This window comes from Schistocerca serialis, chromosome 2, assembly GCF_023864345.2.
Source record: "Schistocerca serialis cubense isolate TAMUIC-IGC-003099 chromosome 2, iqSchSeri2.2, whole genome shotgun sequence".
Lineage (NCBI taxonomy): Eukaryota > Metazoa > Arthropoda > Insecta > Orthoptera > Acrididae > Schistocerca > Schistocerca serialis.
This window is the reverse complement of record NC_064639.1, coordinates 435279082-435298346: the sequence shown is the minus strand read 5'-3', so window position 1 is coordinate 435298346 and position 19265 is coordinate 435279082. Positions and strand designations below refer to the sequence as shown.

Below are 19265 nucleotides of genomic sequence, written 5' to 3'. Positions count from 1 at the left end.
GTCTATCTACTAGTTCCTTTAGTTAGGTCAACAGGAAGAGCAACCCACATTTTTTAAACTATCAAGCTTTTCTTGAAATATGTAAAAATGCTCCCAATGAAAAATGCCACTGGCAGTAAAGTAACTGAAAAATGGAAAGAGACTATTTTGAAAATATATAAGCTAAACCAAGTTATGAGTGACAACAGAAGTCAGTTTGCATGCAAGAAATGGGCAGAGACTGTAACAGAGGTTTATTTCACGTTAAAGACCCACCTCGCACCCGAGGAAAGACAAAAATTGCACATGTTGGGTGTTCTGCCATAACAGAAATGGAAAATGGGATTAGTTAATAGGCAATTTTGAGGATGTAACCAATAATATATCACAATTCCACAGGGTACAGTAACCACAATATTAAGAAATTCCATCATCCTTACAATACTGTTGAAATTAGGCACACATAGACAGGGCAGGGAGGAGAGGGGGGAGGGGGGGGGGGAACTGTGTAATGCTGGAGTGGGAACAAGGAAGGGGAAGATACGTGGGTGAAGAACAGTCAGCTTGCTGCCAAGAGGGTTCCAGGGACATGAAATATATTACAGGGAGAGTTCCCACCTGCGCAATTCTGAAAAACTGGTGTTGGTAGGAAGAAGCCAAATGACAAAGGTTGTGAAGTAGTCATTGAAATGAAAAACTTTGTATTGGGCATCCAGCTGCTGAGCTTGCTGTCCAACATACCATTCTTAATTTCAGTGACTGCTTCACACACTGTGCCATCTGGATCCTATTTACCAACATCAATTTTTTTGAATCACGCAAGTGGGAACTCTCCCTACATTCCTGTAACTCACCGGGCCTCAATCTTTGTTGCTCACTGTTTTCAGTCACCTATCCCCTTCTATTCCAGCACTACACAGCCTTCTATTCCACCACTGCACCCAAAGTCATTTTACTTCTCTCTTCCTCACACTCCCCACACTCTGTCAAATCTCCCAACTGCACCTAGCCGTCCTATACTCTCCCCACCTCATCTTCGTCAGACGAACGCTTACTTGTTTAACATACGCTCTTTTTGTATCTGCAACTCAACATCTCTACTATATGGTAAGTGGTTATGTTGTTGTTGTTGTTGTGGTCTTCACTCCAAAGATTGGTTTGACGTAGCCCTCCATGCTACTCTACCCTGCACAAGCTTCTTCATCTCTAAGTAATTATTGCAACCTACATCCTTCTGAATCTGCTTAGTGTATTCATCTCTTGGTCTCCCTCTACGATTTTTACCCTCCACGCTCCAATACTAAATTGGTGATCTCTTGATGCCTCAGAACATGTCCTACCAACTGATCCCTTCTAGTCAAGTTGTGCCACAAATTCTTCTTCTCCCCAAGTGTATTCGGTACCTCCTCATTAGTTACAGGATCTACCCATCTAATCTTCAGCATTCTTCTGTAGCACCATATTTCAAAAGCTTCTATTCTCTTCTTGTCTAAACTAGTTATCATCCATGTTTCACTTCCATACATGGTTACATTCCATACAAATACTAACGGTAAGTAGTAATCTATCCTTTTTATAATAAGGTACAGTGGAAAAAAGAGACAGAGGAAGACAGTGATGATGTCTACAATGATAGTTGAGGACAATATAGACCAGCAAGAAGACTGAATACAGCCCAAAAAAGGAAAGGAACTATCAATTTTAAGAACAGTTATTTATATAGCTTTTAGTGTTTTTATTAGTATACTGGATGTGTAGTGCTTTCACCAACGTAGACACTTTCGTGCACAATGGACGTTCCCCCCCCCCCCCCCCCCCCCCCATTGGTATTTGGCACTGCAATACTTAAGCTTACAGTAATGAAGATTATAGGAGCATTACAAACTGCACTTACTTAGTTCTTTGTTGCACATACAGATGCCTAACTGTTCTGCTGTTTGCTACAGCAGCAAAAGAGTGGGCCTACACAGTTCCCCCTCCACTTTGCCACATTCGCTGCTAGTGATGGTGGAGCTGGAGGTATGCTTCAACGAGGTTGATACTAGTAGGGCCACAGAGAACCAATGCACAGACGTCCTGTTTCACTTTCCATGTGTCATCTACATCACTTGCACAACTGACCATAAAGCTGACTGCTGGGAGCCTGCTTGCCATGCTGCAGTGGAGCACCCAAACCAACGCACACTAGCCCAAGTTATCTCAAAAGGTAGCCAATCAACATCTGTTAGGCACATCTGTCACTGTGTGTGTGTGTGTGTGTGTGTGTGTGTGTGTGTGTGTTTGGTTTAAAATACTGTGTGGCCACGAAAAACAGTGTTTTATTTCAGGAGACTAATCTTACAAGGTTTACTAACTATGAATGCTTTTTTTTGTCTGTCTTACATTAATTATATAGTTTATTCATCAGGTACATATTTTCACTTTTGCTTGTGTGCCATTAGATGTAGCAATCAACAGTAGAATTTTTCATCTCTTTGAGTAGATGTACTGAGCTAGGATAGTAAATTTGTCTTGTACTTTGTTTTCTATTTTATCCCTTGACGTACAAATAAATTGATTTCATTTTCAAAACAGGAAGAATATTTTACTATGTTAGGTGAACTATTGATAATTAATTAGCTTCCAGTTTGATGAAATGTAATGTTTCGCTTTTAAACTGCTCCAAAATACTAAAAGAAAATTAACAAGAGAGGTAGTTTCAACATTTTATTATTGTTTAGTTTACGAGGCCAGTTCAATAAGTAATGCAACAGTTTTTTTCTCGGCCAATTTTGGTTGAAAAAACCGGAAATTTCTTGTGGAATATTTTCAAACATTCCCGCTTCGTCTCGTATAGTTTCATTGACTTCCGACAGGTGGCAGTGCTGTACGGAGCTGTTAAAATGGCGTCTGTAACAGATGTGCGTTGCAAACAACGGGCAGTGATAGAGTTTCTTTTGGCGGAAAACCAGGGCACCTCAGATATTCATAGGCGCTTGCAGAATGTCTACGGTGATCTGGCAGTGGACAAAAGCACGGTGAGTCGTTGGGCAAAGCGTGTGTCATCATCGCCGCAAGGTCAAGCAAGACTGTCTGATCTCCCGCGTGCGGGCCGGCCATGCACAGCTGTGACTCCTGCAATGGCGGAGCGTGCGAACACACTCGTTCGAGATGATCGACGGATCACCATCAAACATCTCAGTGCTCAACTTGACATCTCTGTTGATAGTGCTGTCACAATTGTTCACCAGTTGGGATATTCAAAGGTTTGTTCCCGCTGGGTCCCTCGTTGTCTAACCGAACACCATAAAGAGCAAAGGAGAACCATCTGTGCAGAATTGCTTGCTCGTCATGTGGCTGAGGGTGGCAATTTCTTGTCAAAGATTGTTACAGGCGATGAAACATGGGTTCATCACTTCGAACCTGAAACAAAACGGCAATCAATGGAGTGGCGCCACACCCACTCCCCTACCAAGAAAAAGTTTAAAGCCATACCCTCAGCCGGTAAAGTCATGGTTACAGTCTTCTGGGACGCTTAAGGGGCTATTCTGTTCGATGTCCTTCCCCATGGTCAAACGATCAACTCTGAAGTGTATTGTGCTACTCTTCAGAAATTGAAGAAACGACTTCAGCGTGTTCGTAGGCACAAAAATCTGAACGAACTTCTCCTTCTCCATGACAACGCAAGACCTCACACAAGTCTTCACACCCGAGAGGAGCTCACAAAACTTCAGTGGACTGTTCTTCCTCATGCACCCTACAGCCCCGATCTCGCACCGTCGGATTTCCGTATGTTTGGCCCAATGAAGGACGCAATCCGTGGGAGGCACTACGCGGATGATGAAGAAGTTATTGATGCAGTACGACGTTGGCTCCGACATCGACCAGTGGAATGGTACCGTGCAGGCACACAGGCCCTCATTTCAAGGTGGCGTAAGGCCGTAGCATTGAATGGAGATTACGTTGAAAAATAGTGTTGTGTAGCTAAAAGATTGGGGAATAACCTGATGTATTTCAATGCTGAATAAAACAACCCCTGTTTCAGAAAAAAAATGTGTTGCATTACTTATTGAACTGCCCTCGTAAATATAGAACCAGATAAATTTCTTGTGTGTCACACATCTACACATCGTATATATTACAAAATGGTAAACAGGTATATATTACAAAATGGTAAACAGAACATACCCTCAAAAATAGGGCTAAGAAAATGCAGAGTACACATATTTTTCTTGTATTACAGTTTTGATGACTTACAAGGAGGGCGCCATTGCTGGGTTGTTTGTTAAAGTTCAGTTATTTATTTTTCTGGGGATCCTGTTGTTGGACCAAGAACTTTTGGCGAGTTTTCTGGTTTCTTTTTGGGATTTCAAAAAACTTTTGGCATTTAAAAAGAAAACCTGTAATGGGGCACTATTATTGATAGTGGTATGATGTAGTAACCCTCCCATGAGACACAGACTTATAGAAGGCACCTTCAGTGCCAGGCAAGAGGGTTTGCATGCTCCAGTGAAGTCTAGGGCGATGCTGACAGTAGGGTAGCATAGCTGCTGGCAGGGTCACACAAAACAGACAGGCTTCAACAGAGCAGTCAAAGGAATTGTGTGTCTCATAATGCATTGGAGGAGGGGGGGGGGGTCTCTAAGGCAAAGGAAAGCCAACTTTCCAAAGTAGTAAAACCCTGGGAAAATCCTGGTCCTCCAGGTTGGGATTGGGGATGGGGCTAACAACTCCACCTCCTAAAATGGAATTGTTGCAGATATCACACACTAGCACATATAAATTACAGGATAATGACAAGGCAAAGAAAAAGGTTAACAAGAAGGAAAATGGATAATACGATAGTCGTATTGAGGAAAAGGTGGCTTACAGATCAATAAGAGCACCTCAAAGCAATGGGCGTCAGGAATTGGAGAAGGAAAGTGACAAAGAGAAAAAAATGGAGGCAGGTGACAAAGGAGGCTAAGGTTCAGCATTATTTGAACAGTTATAAAAAGGCTACATGGTCAGTTATAACATATACGATTAATTCAGAAAGCAATACAGCAAAGGCAAATGTGAAAGTGGAATACATTTAACTGTTAACACAAGAATGGTTGTGTCTAGGCATTGTCAGGAAGTGTGCTACTTGCAAAAAGTCAAACGAAATAAAATAATCAGAGCTCTTATCCTTTCAAAGCAATTTTTTTCCAACTACAATCTTGAGGAACTGTACTATTCATAAAGCAAAAAAAGACACATTTTTGTACTGGGCAATATAGTCAAATTTAGGTTACAATGAAGCATGTTCTTCCTGTTTACCTGATGGTTTTTTTTGCAACCATTTGCTTTAAATCCCCTTCGCTTCCTATTAAACTCATTCTTATGTGACTTAGCTTGCTGTGTGTGTTTCTTTTCCTGAAGGTGTATTTTCTTCTTTCCTCAATCAGTTGATATATTTCTCCTGTTATCCAAGATTTCTTTGTAGTTACTTTCCTTGTACCTACATTTGTTTGTCTGTAATGCTTCTCCAACTGCCCTTTTAATACTTTCTATCACTGTTCAAATTAACTGCTTTGTGTCCATTACCACAGTATCTGCAGCATTGTAAAACTTACAATATACAACTATTACATATACTAAGGAGCCAAAACATGATGACCACCTGCTTAATAGCTTGTTTGTCTGTCTTTGGAACAAAATACACCCCTGATTCTGCATATCAGGGATCCAACAGTTTGTTGGTAGGTTAATGCAGGGATGTGGCATTAGACGTCGAAGCACAGGTCATGCAATTCACATAAATACCAGGCCACTGATTAGCATACATGATGATGGCGCCCAACAGTGACCCAACAGGATTTACATCAGGTGGATTTTTATGCCAAGACCTCAATGTGTGTTCACTATAATGCTCCTCAAACCACTGTAGGACGGTTCTGTCTACAAGACATGGACAATTATACTGCTGAAGAATGACATCACCATTGGGGAACGCATCAAGCATAAAGGGATGCAGTTGGTTCACAGTTTCAGCGTGTCTTCGATTACCGTCACAGGTCCCATGCAAGTGCAGAAGAATGTCTCCCGTAACATAAAACCATTCCCAGCAGCCTGCGGCCGTGGCGTGCTCCACGTTTCAAGCTGCCACTCACCTTGGTTGGTTGGTTGGTTTGTGGGATTGAAGGACCAGACTGCTACGGACATCGGTTCCTTTTTCCAAAACTTCAAACACCCACACAGAATAAAAACAAACAATGGATATGACAACAGACGACACAGGACAAGAAAGACGCAAACAGAGACCAGACAAAAGGAATTAAAATAACACAGAGTGTGACGTGAGACAGTGTTTGGCCGACCATAGAGACAAAAAAGGAAAAGCCAACTGCCTTTAAAAAAAAAAAAGGGGGGGGGGGGGGGGGGGGGAGTCTAAAATTGTAGGCCAAAGGACAGACTCAAAACAAAAAAATGACAAACACTCATATAAAGTGATAAAGAAACCCTGCCCAAATAAAATGCAAAACTAAGCCTGCCATGGCAGTGTCATCTGTTAAAAGGGTAGGGAGCATACCAAGCAGCGCAAACGTCTGCCTGAGCACAACTAAAAGGGGACACTCCAACAAAATGTGGACCACTGTCAAAACAGATCCGCAGCGACTCAGAGGTAGGTCCTCACAGCGCAATAAGTGGCCGTGTGTCATCCGGGTGTGCTCAACGCGCAGCCGGCAGACGACAACAGACTCCTTGCAAGAGACCCACAAGGAGGACCGCCACGCACCGGTAGCCTCCTTGATGACCCAAAGTTTGTGTGGTGAAGGCAGGGTGCGTCATTCTTCACCCTCAGGTGGGAAGTACATTCTGCCACAAAACTGCCCTGAGGTCACTCTCCGAAAGCCCAATCGATAAGGCTGGTGCACTGACAGCCTGTTCGGCCAGCATGTCAACACGTTCCTTGCCCGGGATGCCGACACGACCAGGGGTTCCCACAAAGACCACACAGCGGCCGCAACGGACAAGAGTATGGAGGGACTCCTGGACAGCCATCACCAGACGAGAGCAAGGGAAACACTGGTCGATAGCTCGTAAACCGCTCAGGGAGTCACTACAGATAACGAAGGACTCACCTGAGCAGGAGCGGATATACTCTAGGGCATGAGAGATGGCGACCAGCTCAGCAGTGAAAACGCTGCAGCCAGCCGGCAATGAGTGTTGTTCGTAATGGTCCCCTAGAGTGAGAGCATAACCGGCACAACCAGCAACCATCGAACCGTCAGTGTAGACAACACCAGAGCCCTGATACGTGGCAAGGATGGAAAGAAAGTGGCGGCAGAAGGCCTCAAGAGGGACCGAGTCCTTCGGGCCCTGTGCCAATTTGAGCCGAATGCATGGGCAGGGCACACACCACAGGGGTGTACGCAGAGGGGCCCGGAAAAGAGGTGGAAGAGGGAAAACCCCAAGCCTGGAGAGAAGCTCTCCGACACGAACTGCAATTGTACAACCCGAACGGGGCCGACGTTCTGGGAGATGGACGACAGACTGAGGGAACAGGAGATGATAGTTGGGATGCTCAGGCAAGCTACAAACGTGTGTAGCATAAGCGGCCAGTAAACGTTGGTGCCGTAACCGCAGTGGAGGGACACCTGCCTCCACAAGTATGCTGTTCACAGGGCTGGTCCGGAAAGCTCCAGTGGCAAGTCTGATCCCGCTGTGAAGGATGGGGTCCAGCACCCGCAACACAGAAGGGGATGCTGAACCATAAGCCAGGCTCCGATAATCCAGACGGGACTGAATTAACGCCTGGTAGAGCCATTAGAGGGTAGACTGGTCGGCTCCCCAGCTGGTGTGGCTCAAGCAACGCAGAGCATTAAGATGTCACCAACAAATCTGTTTAAGCTGCCAAATGTGAGGGAGCCAAGTCAATCGGTAATCAAAAACCACACCCAAAAACCGATGGGTCTCCACCACAGCAAGAGGTTCGCTGGCAAGATAAAGCCTTGGCTCAGGGTGAACAGTGCATCACCGGCAGAAATGCATAACGCAGGTCTTGGCAGCCAAAAACTGGAAGCCATGCGCTACAGCCCAAGACTGCGCCTTGCGGATAGCGCCCTGCAGCTGACATTCAGCAGCTGCAATTCCAATAGAGCTGTAGTAGAGGCAGAAGTTGTCAGCATACAAGGACACTGAGACAGACGTTCCCACCGCCGCAGCGAGCCCATTAATTGCAATTAAAAACAGGCAGACACTTAAAACAGATCCCTGCAGTACCCCGTTCTCCTGAACTTGGGTGGAACTATAGGTGGCCACAACTTGCACGCAGAAGATACAATGCGACAGAAAATTTCATACGAAAATCGGCAGCGGACCCCGAAGACCCCAGCCATGAAGCGTAGAGAGGATGTGATGTCGCCATGTCGTATCGTATGCCTTCCGCATGTCAAAAAAGACAGCGACAAGGTGCTGACGGCGGGCAAAGGCTGTACGGATGTCAGACTCCAGACTCACCAGATGATCGGCGGCAGAGCGGCCCTTACGGAACCCACCCTGAGACAGAGCCAGAAGGCCCCGAGACTCAAGTACCCAACTCAGCCGCCGGCTCACCATGCATTCGAGCAACTTGCAAAGAACGTTGGTGAGGCTAATGGGGTGGTAGCTGTCCACCTCCAGTGGGTTCTTGCCAGGTTTCAAAATGAGGATTATGATGCTTTCCTGCCATTGCGGAGGGAACTCACCCTCGACCCAGATATGGTTGTAAAGGTCTAGGAGGCGTCGCTGGCAGTCTGCCGAGATGTGTTTGAGCATCTGACAGTGGATGTTATCTGGCCAGGGAGCCATATCAGGGCAAGCGGCTAGGGCACTTTTGAATTCCCACTCACTGAATGGAACATTGTAGGTTTCAGGTTGGCGTGTGTGAAAGGAAAGGCTCCGACGTTCCAACCGCTCTTTCAGGGAGCGGAAGGCCAGTGGGTAATTTCCAGAAGCGGAACTCAGAGCAAAATTCTCTGCCACGCAGTTTGCAATTATGTCGGAGTCAGTACAAACTTCTCCATTCAGTGAGAGCGCAGGGATGCTGACAGGGGTCCTATAGCCATAGAAGCACCTAATCTTGGCCCAAACCTGCGATGGAGAGATAAGGAGGCCAATGGTTGAGACACACCTTTCCCAGCACTCCTGCCTGTGTTGGCGAATGATGCGGCAGGCCCGCGCACGCAGCTATTTAAAGGCGATGAGGTGTTCTAATGGGGGCTGTCGCTTGTGTCACTGGAGCACCCGCCGGCATTCTTTAATCGCCTCAGCGATCTCAGGCAACCACCAAGGCACAGTCCTCCGCCGAGGGTACCCAGAAGAATGGGGAACGGCAGATTCTGCAGCAGTAACGATGCCGGTGGTGACCGAGTCAACCACCGCATCAATGGCTTCATTGGAAATAGGCTCAATAGTGACAATGGAGGAGGACAAGTCCCAGTCAGCTTTATTCATAGCCCATCTGCAGGGGCGCCCAGAAGAGTGACGCTGTGGCAGTGGCAGAAAGATTGGAAAGTGGTCACTACTATACAAGTCGTCATGCACACTCCATTGGACAGACGGTAAGAGACCAGGGCTGCAGATCGAAAAGTCGATGGCTGAGTACGTGCCATGGGTCACACTGAAATGCGTGAAGGCACCATCATTTAAAACGGAAAGGTCGAGCTGTGCCAATACATGCTCAACGGTGCTGCCTCTGTCCGTTGCCACTGATCCACCCCACAGAGGGTTATGGGCTTTGAAGTTGACCAGTAACAGAAAAGGTGGTGGCAATTGGGCTATCACCGCAGCCAGGACATGCTGCGGGACATCACCATCTGGTGGAAGATACGGACTGCAGACAGTAACAGCCTGAGGCGTCCACACCCGAACAGTGACAGACTCTAAAGGTGGTAGAGGGACAGACTCACTGTGAAGAGAGTGAAGGACGTAGATGCAGACACCACCAGGTACCCTCTCATAAGTTGCCCGGTTCTTATAACAACCCCGATAGCCACATAGGGTGGGGGTTCGCATCGCTGGAAACCAAGTTTTTTGAAAAGCAATGCAGAAGAAAGGGTGAAGGCTGAGAAGTTGTCGGAGCTGAGCAAGATGGTGGAAGAAACCGCGGCAGTTCCACTGGAGGATGATATTGTCCATGGCCGAGAAAGGCATGAAGGGACTGAGGAGGCAAATTATGTTGCTGGGTCACCTGCTGCCACTAATTGAGTGCCGACAGGAGTGACATCCATCATGTCCGAGAGACCGGCGAGATCGAGGTCCTCGGCGGACGCAAGGATCTCCACCTCATCCTCAGACGCAGAGCTTGTAGGTAGCAGTGGAGTAGGTGCCACCGCAGGTGCCTTGGTCTTAGGGGTCTTCAATTTCGCTTTCTCGCGCTGTTCCTTTGGTTGCCCTTGCTGGGAGGGCTTTTTTGAGTCAGTCTCCAGGACCAAAGAGGATCGTGAAGCTCGACCACCAGCGACCTGTGGCTTCTTCAGCCACTGGTGGGTGTCTGCTGTGCCGCTGGTAGGAATCTGGCAAGCGAGTGACCCAAGGGATCCCTTCCTAGCGAGAGAGGACGAAGAAGACTTATGCTTCTCCGACTTAGAAGTGGGGACTGGTGTCCCCGGTGGTTGATGGGGTGCTGCTCCCGAGGTAGGTGGTGCAGGAGCAACAGAGAGAGAAGTGGTCCCCAGCATCAAGGCAGCAGGTGTGGTCCTCTGGCTCTGAGACCTGTTGGTATGTGGTGCTGCTATGGGAACTGTAGCAGGAGTGACAGTGGTGGCATAAGATGAAGTCATGCGTACTGGATGAAGTCATTCAAATTTCCGCTTAGCCTCAGTGTAGGTCAGTCGGTCCAGGGTCTTGTATTCCATTATTTTCCGTTCCTTCTGTAGAATCTTACAGTCCGGCAACTGCTCTCCGCAGTTGACACAGATGGGAGGCGGGGCACATGGAGTATCAGGATGGGATGGACGACCACAATTGCGACATATGAGGCTGGAAGCACAGCGGGAGGACATAAGGCCGAACTTCCAACACTTGAAGCACCGCATCGGGAGAGGGATATATGGCTTGACATGACAGCTGTAGACCATCACCTTGACCTTCTCAGATAATGTGTCACTCTCGAAGGCCAAGATGAAGGCACTGGTGGCAACTTGATGATCCCTCGGATCCCGGTGGACGCGCCGGACGAAATGGACACCTCGTCGCTCTAAGTTGGCGCGCAGATCGTCATTGGACTGTAAAAGAAGATCCCTGTGGAAAATAATGCCCTGGACCATATTTAAGCTTTTATGGGGGGTGATAGTAACAGAAACATCCCCCAGCTTCTTACAAGTGAGCAAGGCTCGTGACTGGGCGGAGGATGCTGTTTTTATCAAGACTGACCCTGACCGCATTTTGGACAAGCCTTCCACCTCCCCGAACTTGTCCTCTAAATGCTCTACAAACAACTGAGGCTTCACGGACGCAAAAGATTCCCCGTCAGCTCTGGTACAGATGAGATACCGGGGCAAATACGTTTCGCTGTCATTCATAGCCTTTTGTTCCTCCCATGGTGTGGCCAGAGTGGGGAACCATTTGGGGTCATACACGTTAGCTTTAAAGTGAGCCCTCGAACGCTTAGAGACTGCTGGTGGCTGGCCACCAGCAAGAGATGATGTGCCACACTTCATTGCATGTCATCCACCATGATGCCAGCTACTCCAACCAAGGGCCCTCCCCACGAGCGCCATCCAGCCACAGCAAGGGCCACCTGGCAGGATGGCCATTGCCGGGAGTCCTGATGCCCCTGGGAGATGGGCATCTATCCTTGGCACACGTGGGGAGTTAACAGCGCAGGCAACAGTAGAGCGATCCCTGTGTTGACAGGGGGCTACAACCAACAGGGTACATGGCGGCCCCACAACAACAGACTGATTACCATGCTGGATATTAGGTGCAATAAAGTGCATGGTCGTCGCCTCCTCAAAAAGCAACACTGCACAGTGCATAGTGGAAATTGCACCCAGGAACGTATCCTTGCCCAAGAGATGGAGAACGAGCGGGACAGCAATGCGACGACGATAAAGCCGGCTAGAGGTCTCAATGCACGATGGACAAAATGCACCATGTAAGGCGCCCTTCCCTAATTGGCTCGCTCTGCGGAAGAATTTGGAAAGATGGAGGTCAAACCAGAGAGGGGACCATCATATATAGGCCAAAACGTTTGAGACTTCTTTTAGTCGCCTCTTACGACAGGCAGGAATACCGCGGGCCTATTCTAACCTCCGAACCCGCAGGGGGTCCACTCACCTTGGTGACGACATATGTGGAGATGACCAGCAACCTAGTGTAGCAAAAATGTAATTCACCCAAAGTTCTGACATGTTTCCACTGATCGACGGCTGAATCCCAATGGTCCTGTACCCACTGCAATCATAATTGATGATGTTGGTCAGCATGTGAACACACAGAAGTATAAACAATGTGTGACTCTGGCATTTATACCAGAAATATTGTTATTTGCAACGGATTGTTGTTGGTTCTGATGAGAATAATCCTATCACTAAACTCTCCACAGTGATCCACTCTGTCTTAGCTTCACATTCAAAACGAATCCTACCCTTGTATCATTTTATGCTGCTGCTGCTGCTATCAACCTATATTTATATGACCAAAAATTCTGATCTTCTTACCATTTCTCTTCACTGATTTCTACTGTATCTAGACTGCCTCTGCACTTCTTTTCACACTTCTGACATTCCACACCCCCAACAATGTTACAGTGGCACAAATTTTTCCATCTTTTCCTCATGGTCATAACCTCCTTGGCAGCCCTCCTGGATATCTGAAGGACCACTAATGCACAATCTTTTGCCAATGGGCAGATCATCATGATGCCTTCCCAATTAAAGCCACATTTCCTGTAGATACACAATGTGTTATTGATCCAGTTGTTGCCATTGCCTTCTGCATCCTCTTGTTTATTATTGCTGATTCTTCCACCTTTGGAGGAAGTTTTCCATCTCAATGACAAGATGCCGTCATGAGTATTTATCCATTCCTCTGCCATCTTTTATTTGCAGAATGAAGGCTACTCCTTAAACCCTATCTCAATGATCAACACTGCTGACGATTTTTATTGAGAATCTAGTCAGTTGGAATCAAACCTGGACTCGTTAAGTTTTGATTAGCAGTCAACCATGCTATACCTTGATACTGCACTGTGCTATGCTATACTATACAATATCATACCATACCACAGCAGTGAATTGTTACCCACACTCCTTCCATTATCTATATTCTGCCTTTTTTTTATTCTTTAATACTTAAATTTTTTGAATGAATGAAACTGGATTTGTGTGTAATAAGGTTAATTCTTTCTACCCTAGTGTCCAGTTTTACTGTGCATCTTACTAGTCTGTGACCATTAGAAATCCTGTTCCGGTTTAAAGCTGAAATATCTAGCATAAATTGTTTATTATTTGGCAGCAAGTAACTAGTCTCATTTTTAATTCAGCTTGCTTCTTTCCATGTCTATTTCCAGCCTACATTTTCCCCTGAAAAAAAATTATTTAGTATGTATATTCAGTTTTTTCCTCATAAAATTCCAGTATCATATGTCTCTTCTTGTTCCTCATATCAAAACAGATGTTCTCTAACAAACAGTAATTTTTTAGCTTTGTTCCCACTTTTGCATTAAAGTCATCCATTAATCTTGTTTAGGATGTCTTGCAATTCCTCATAAATTCCCGAGTGCCAGAGACAGTGGTTATGTATGAGATAGCTGTAAGCCAAAAGCTTAAATGTACAGCAGTCTTTTCTTTGACACAAGGTCTTCTGTATATGACGAGTGGCAATCTACCCTTTCATAATACTGTTACTCGATCCTGGATTATCCACTGTTCATTGAATCTTTGGTAGTTATAATCACTGCCACACAATACAGGTCTTGTCTTGCAACAGTTATGTACGCCATTGTCAGCTTAGACACCACTACTCTTGATACTGTTAACAAACAAGCTGCCTTCAATTAATTCTTTCTAAAACTGCACTTCAATCTATAGCACTCATGAGTACTATATTATCACAGTTTTCTCCAAGTGATAAACTGCAACAAACAATTAATTCAATGCCTGAAAGAAAAAGTGAAACAACCAGAAGATATGGTCAGATGTCATATAACTTTGTGCATATACACATCACCAACAGAAATTTAAACAATTAAGAGTTGTAATTCTCTGTGACAGGTAGACTAATCACCAGATTGCATTACTGCTGTTCATGTTTAGTGTTGTTACTAAGCCTGGTAGGCTATATGTAATTGGCATGAACAGTGTGAGATGTTAAGTGAACATTGTGACTGACATGGAGATGCCACTTGTACGAAGCAGCATTATCAATAGTGTCTTTGACAACTGGTCAAATCTACAATATCCAGATTTGTGGGGCATTTGGAGGTGACAATGGTATGGTGATGGACTGCATGGGACATAAGAGCATGCAGATTCTGGTCAACCACGTCTGACCACCATAAAGAAGGATTGCTGCACTGTGCACCAAGCACGTAGTGCATAATGCTGCACCCTTGGTCTGAGACTAGCAGTAGTTTGGTCAAACTCGGGAATTACTGTCCAATGTATAAGCTGCAGTTAGCACCACCAAACAGCTGCTTTTAGATTAGTGCCATGACAGAAGCATGGGCTGCCAATGAATGGCGTCACATTGCGTTCAGTGATGAAGCGCGGTTCTATAGTACCACGGATGATCATCGTGAGTGATAACTGGGTAAGTAGTCTCATTCTTCCAATGTTCTGGAGAGGCACAGCAATGTTACTCCAGGTGACATCGCGTAAGGAGGAACTAGGCAGGAATTTACATCATAGCTCTTAGAGATTGAGGGAACTCTGACAGTACAACAATAAGTCAAGGAAGTCCTGAATCTTCATTTGTTACCTCTCATGTAAAAGTACCTTTGTGCCATTTTTTCCACATTGCATATTTCTCTATCAACTGTCTGTGTGACATTAAGGTACTCCCTTGGACAGCAGTGTCCTCAGATCTGACGCCACAGCACATGGGACCAGCTCAGACATCAACTTCACTCCATTACCAATATCTAGGACATGAAGGACCGGTTACAACAGTTGTGGGTCAACATGCCTCAGGAGATGATCAAATGGCTTTATGACATCATTTCCAACCAAATCAGTGCAAGCATCCAAGCCAGATGGGTTGCAGTGTCACACTGGTAAGTGGGCTGATATTGCCATGTGCTTTATAAATCTGACTCCATATTGTAATCCCTGCAATAACATCACTACCCTCTCAAGCCATGAAGTTTTATTTCATTTCCTCCTTCCCTTCCAGGTGCTTAATTTGTCAGGCAGTATAAATTATGATGTACAAATACAAGTATGAAAATGAGTGGTGATTACCTTTCAATCTCAGTCCCAGTTTTTCTAACGACTGCTCAACTCTCTGGCTTTCATTCTTCCTCATAAACCCATTATCAATATGAACAGCAATGACTTGATCTTCGTGCAATGCTTTATGAAGCAGAGCAGCACATACTGTAGAGTCCACACCACCACTGACTAACAACTGTAAAAGGATGTGCATCAATTACTAACACTAAATAATTTCACACACACACACACACACACACACACACACACACACACACACACACACACACACACACACTTACCAGTACTTTGTTGTTTCCCACAGTTTCTTTTATGTACTTAATGCATTCTATTTCTCTTCCTTGTAGAGTGTAGTTGCCAGTACAACCCGTAATATCAAACAGAAAATTTTTCAACATTACATTTCCATTTGGTGTGAGATCTACCTATAATAATGATAATTGTAATCAACAACATGAGAAGAAGTTTCAGATTCAAACATGCTAACTAAAAATATGTACATTCAGACAAACAACTCAAACAATTCGAGGTGCATAAGTAGGAAAACGAGTCACAAGAAGCAAAAAAAGATGGTGAGGAAGAGGGGGAGAGGAGAGAGAGACAGAGACAGTGAGAGAGACAGAGACAGTGAGAGAGGGGAACGGGGGGAGAGAGGGGGACGGGGGGAAAGAGGGGGGGGGCGGGGGGAAAGAGGGGGGGACGGGGGGAAAGAGGGGGGGAAAGAGAGGGGGGACGGGGGGAAAGAGAGGGGGGACGGGGGGAAAGAGAGGGGGGACGGGGGGAAAGAGAGGGGGGACGGGGGGAAAGAGAGGGGGGACGGGGGGAAAGAGAGGGGGGACGGGGGGAAAGAGAGGGGGGACGGGGGGAAAGAGAGGGGGGACGGGGGGAAAGAGAGGGGGGACGGGGGGAAAGAGAGGGGGGACGGGGGGAAAGAGAGGGGGGACGGGGGGAAAGAGAGGGGGGACGGGGGGAAAGAGAGGGGGGACGGGGGGAAAGAGAGGGGGACGGGGGAGAGAGGGGGACGGGGGAGAGAGGGGGGACGGGGGGAGAGAAGGGGGACGGGGGGAGAGAGGGGGGACGGAGGGGAGAGAGGGGGGACGGAGGGGAGAGAGGGGGGACGGGGGGGACGGGGGGGAGAGAGGGGGGACGGGGGGAGAGATGGGGGACGGGGGGGAGAGAGGGGGGACGGGGGGGGGGAGAGGGGGGCCGGGGGGAGAAGGGGGGAGAAGGGGGACGGGGGGAGAAGGGGGACGGGGGGAGAAGGGGGACGGGGGGAGAAGGGGGACGGGGGGAGAAGGGGGACGGGGGGAGAAGGGGGACGGGGGGAGAAGGGGGACGGGGGGAGAAGGGGGACGGGGGGAGAAGGGGGACGGGGGGAGAAGGGGGACGGGGGGAGAAGGGGGACGGGGGGAGAAGGGGGACGGGGGGAGAGTGGGAGAGGGGTAGAGGGAGAGGGGTAGATAGGGAGGCGGTAGATAGGGAGGGGATAGATGGGGAGGGGGGAAAGAGGGGGGAGGGGGGAAAGATGGGGGAGGGGGGAAAGAGGGGGAGAGGGGGGAAAGGGGGGAGAGCGGGGAGATGGGGGGAGAGGGGGAGATGGGGGAGAGAGGGAGATGGGGGGAGAGGGAGATGGGGGGGGAGAGGGAGATGGGGGGGGAGAGGGAGATGGGGGGGGAGAGGGAGATGGGGGGGAGAGGGAGATGGGGGGGAGAGGGAGATGGGGGGGAGAGGGAGATGGGGGGGAGAGGGAGATGGGGGGGAGAGGGAGATGGGGGGGAGAGGGAGATGGGGGGGAGAGGGAGATGGGGGGGAGAGGGAGATGGGGGGGAGAGGGAGATGGGGGGGAGAGGGAGATGGGGGGGAGAGGGAGATGGGGGGGAGAGGGAGATAGGGGGGAGAGGGAGATATGGGGGAGAGGGAGATATGGGGAGAGAGGGAGATGGGGGAGAGAGGGAGAGAGAGGGGGGGAGGGAGAAGGAGAGGGGGAGAAGGGGGAGAGGGGGAGGGGGAGAGGGAGAGAAGGAGAGGGGGAGGGGGAGAGGGAGAGAAGGAGAGGGGGAGGAGGAAAGGGGGAGAAGGAGAGGGGGAGAAGGAGAAGGAGAGGGGGAGAAGGAGAGGGGGAGAAGGAGAGGGGGAGAAGGAGAGGGGGAGAAGGAGAGGGGGAGAAGGAGAGGGGGAGAAGGAGAGGGGGAGAAGGAGAGGGGGAGAAGGAGAGGGGGAGAAGGAGAGGGGGAGAAGGAGAGGGGGAGTGAAAGAGAAGGAAAGGGAAGGCAAACTCAAAGGTGGGCAAATGCAAACACAAACAAAGGAAAATTCAGGATGCAATAACAACAAGATTATTAAAAGGGTGGATTGCAATTCACCATATCTGGAGATGTTAAGCTGCAGACAGGCACAGCAAAAATACTGCTATATATCTGAGCTATCAGCCAAAATCATTTCTCCTAAAGTAGCGCGTGTGTGCGTCCAAACAAACAAACAAAATACACACACACACACAAAATCCATACTAGCACAGCTCTCACACACTTAAGCACTATGCCAATTATCCCTGGCTGAACTGCTAGCAACTGCCCCTGATGGGAGATGCAATCTGTGGATCCTGGGGTTAAGGAGGAAGCTAGAGCAGGGAGAGAGATGGGGAGGGACAGCAGGGTAGGGTGGGAGAGGACGTAATGCTGCTTCTGGTAGCATACAAGGACATGGTCGGAACAGGGTATGGCAGTTGGGCGGTTTGAGAGAAGAGGGGGAGGGGGAGGGAAGAGGAGCAGAAAAAGAAGAGAAATAGAGGAGAGGGAAAATACTAGTGGGTGTGCTGGTGGAATGGAAGGTTCTGGAGTGCTGGAGTAGGAGCAGGAATGGGGATAGGTGGGTGAAAGACAAGGACTAGTGAAGGCCGAGGCCAAGGGAATTATGTGACCATAGAATATATTGTAGGGAGAGTTCTCATCCACACAATTCAGAAAAAATGGTGCTGGTACGGAGAACGCACATGGTGCAAGGTTTCAAGCAGTTACTTTGGTGAAGCACATTGTGTTGGGTGGCATGTTCAGCAACTGTGTTGTCCAGCTGTCACATGGCCACAGTTTATCGATGGCCATTCTTGCCGACAGACAGTTGGGTACAGAAAGCAGCACAATGGTCGCAGCTTAGTTTGTAGATCACATGACTGCTTTCACAGGTCAGTGCGCCTTAGATGGGATAGGCGATGACTTTGACCAGACTGGTCATCATGACCAACTATACCCTCAGCCACAATTACTTTATCTTTGAAGGCATCGCCTACCTACAAACAAATCTGTGATTCAACAATGGGCAACCAAATGGTACCCATCTCATGCCAACCTATACATGAGCCATATTAGCTGAGTGCTCTAAAATTCCCTTAGAAACATCTAGCAGTTATAGAGGGGACTGAGTAGATAATATTTTGAACAGGAACCCATGTCCAGAAACATACAGTTTCCGTACTACAACCATTTGAAAACATGCTGGTAATGTGAACATTGTTACAAGTTATATATTAGGTGGGATCCAGAACATACTAGACAGTGCTGAGGGTAACATCTGTGCAATTGCTTGTGTACTTGTTGATGGGTTCTCTTCAATGTGATGCAGTAATGCAGTACGGCCTCTTCCAATTCGGCTGTGCAATACCACCTCAGAGCACCACAGTCACGCTTTCTTATATTGATGGTATACATTTCTCAAAACTGGTGTGTAATTGTGGCAAAAAGGGTATGCGATGGAGCTGGACGTTGTGGATAACAACTTTATGAAGAGTAGCAATGTAACTTTTTTATAACACAGTGGAACTTCAATTTCATGTTCTCCAATTTTATATTTTATCTGATTCTACGCTATAAATTCACAGCACCTGTGAAACACACATGCGACCAATGCTAG

The 19265-nt window shown here is 47.6% G+C and overlaps 1 protein-coding gene across 9 annotated transcripts in view; it reads right to left on the bottom strand.

Annotated features, from left to right (window-relative positions):
* The window catches only part of LOC126457297 (GMP synthase [glutamine-hydrolyzing]), a 178771-nt gene that overhangs the window by 100139 nt on the left and 59367 nt on the right, over positions 1-19265 (bottom strand). For all 9 annotated transcript variants that reach the window (XM_050093475.1, XM_050093474.1, XM_050093476.1 and 6 more), the window contains 2 exons: positions 15641-15784; positions 15369-15534 (listed from right to left, as the gene is read on the bottom strand). In XM_050093475.1, coding sequence (XP_049949432.1) covers positions 15369-15534; positions 15641-15784 — 310 coding nt within the window. The remainder of the gene's footprint in view (positions 1-15368; positions 15535-15640; positions 15785-19265) is intronic.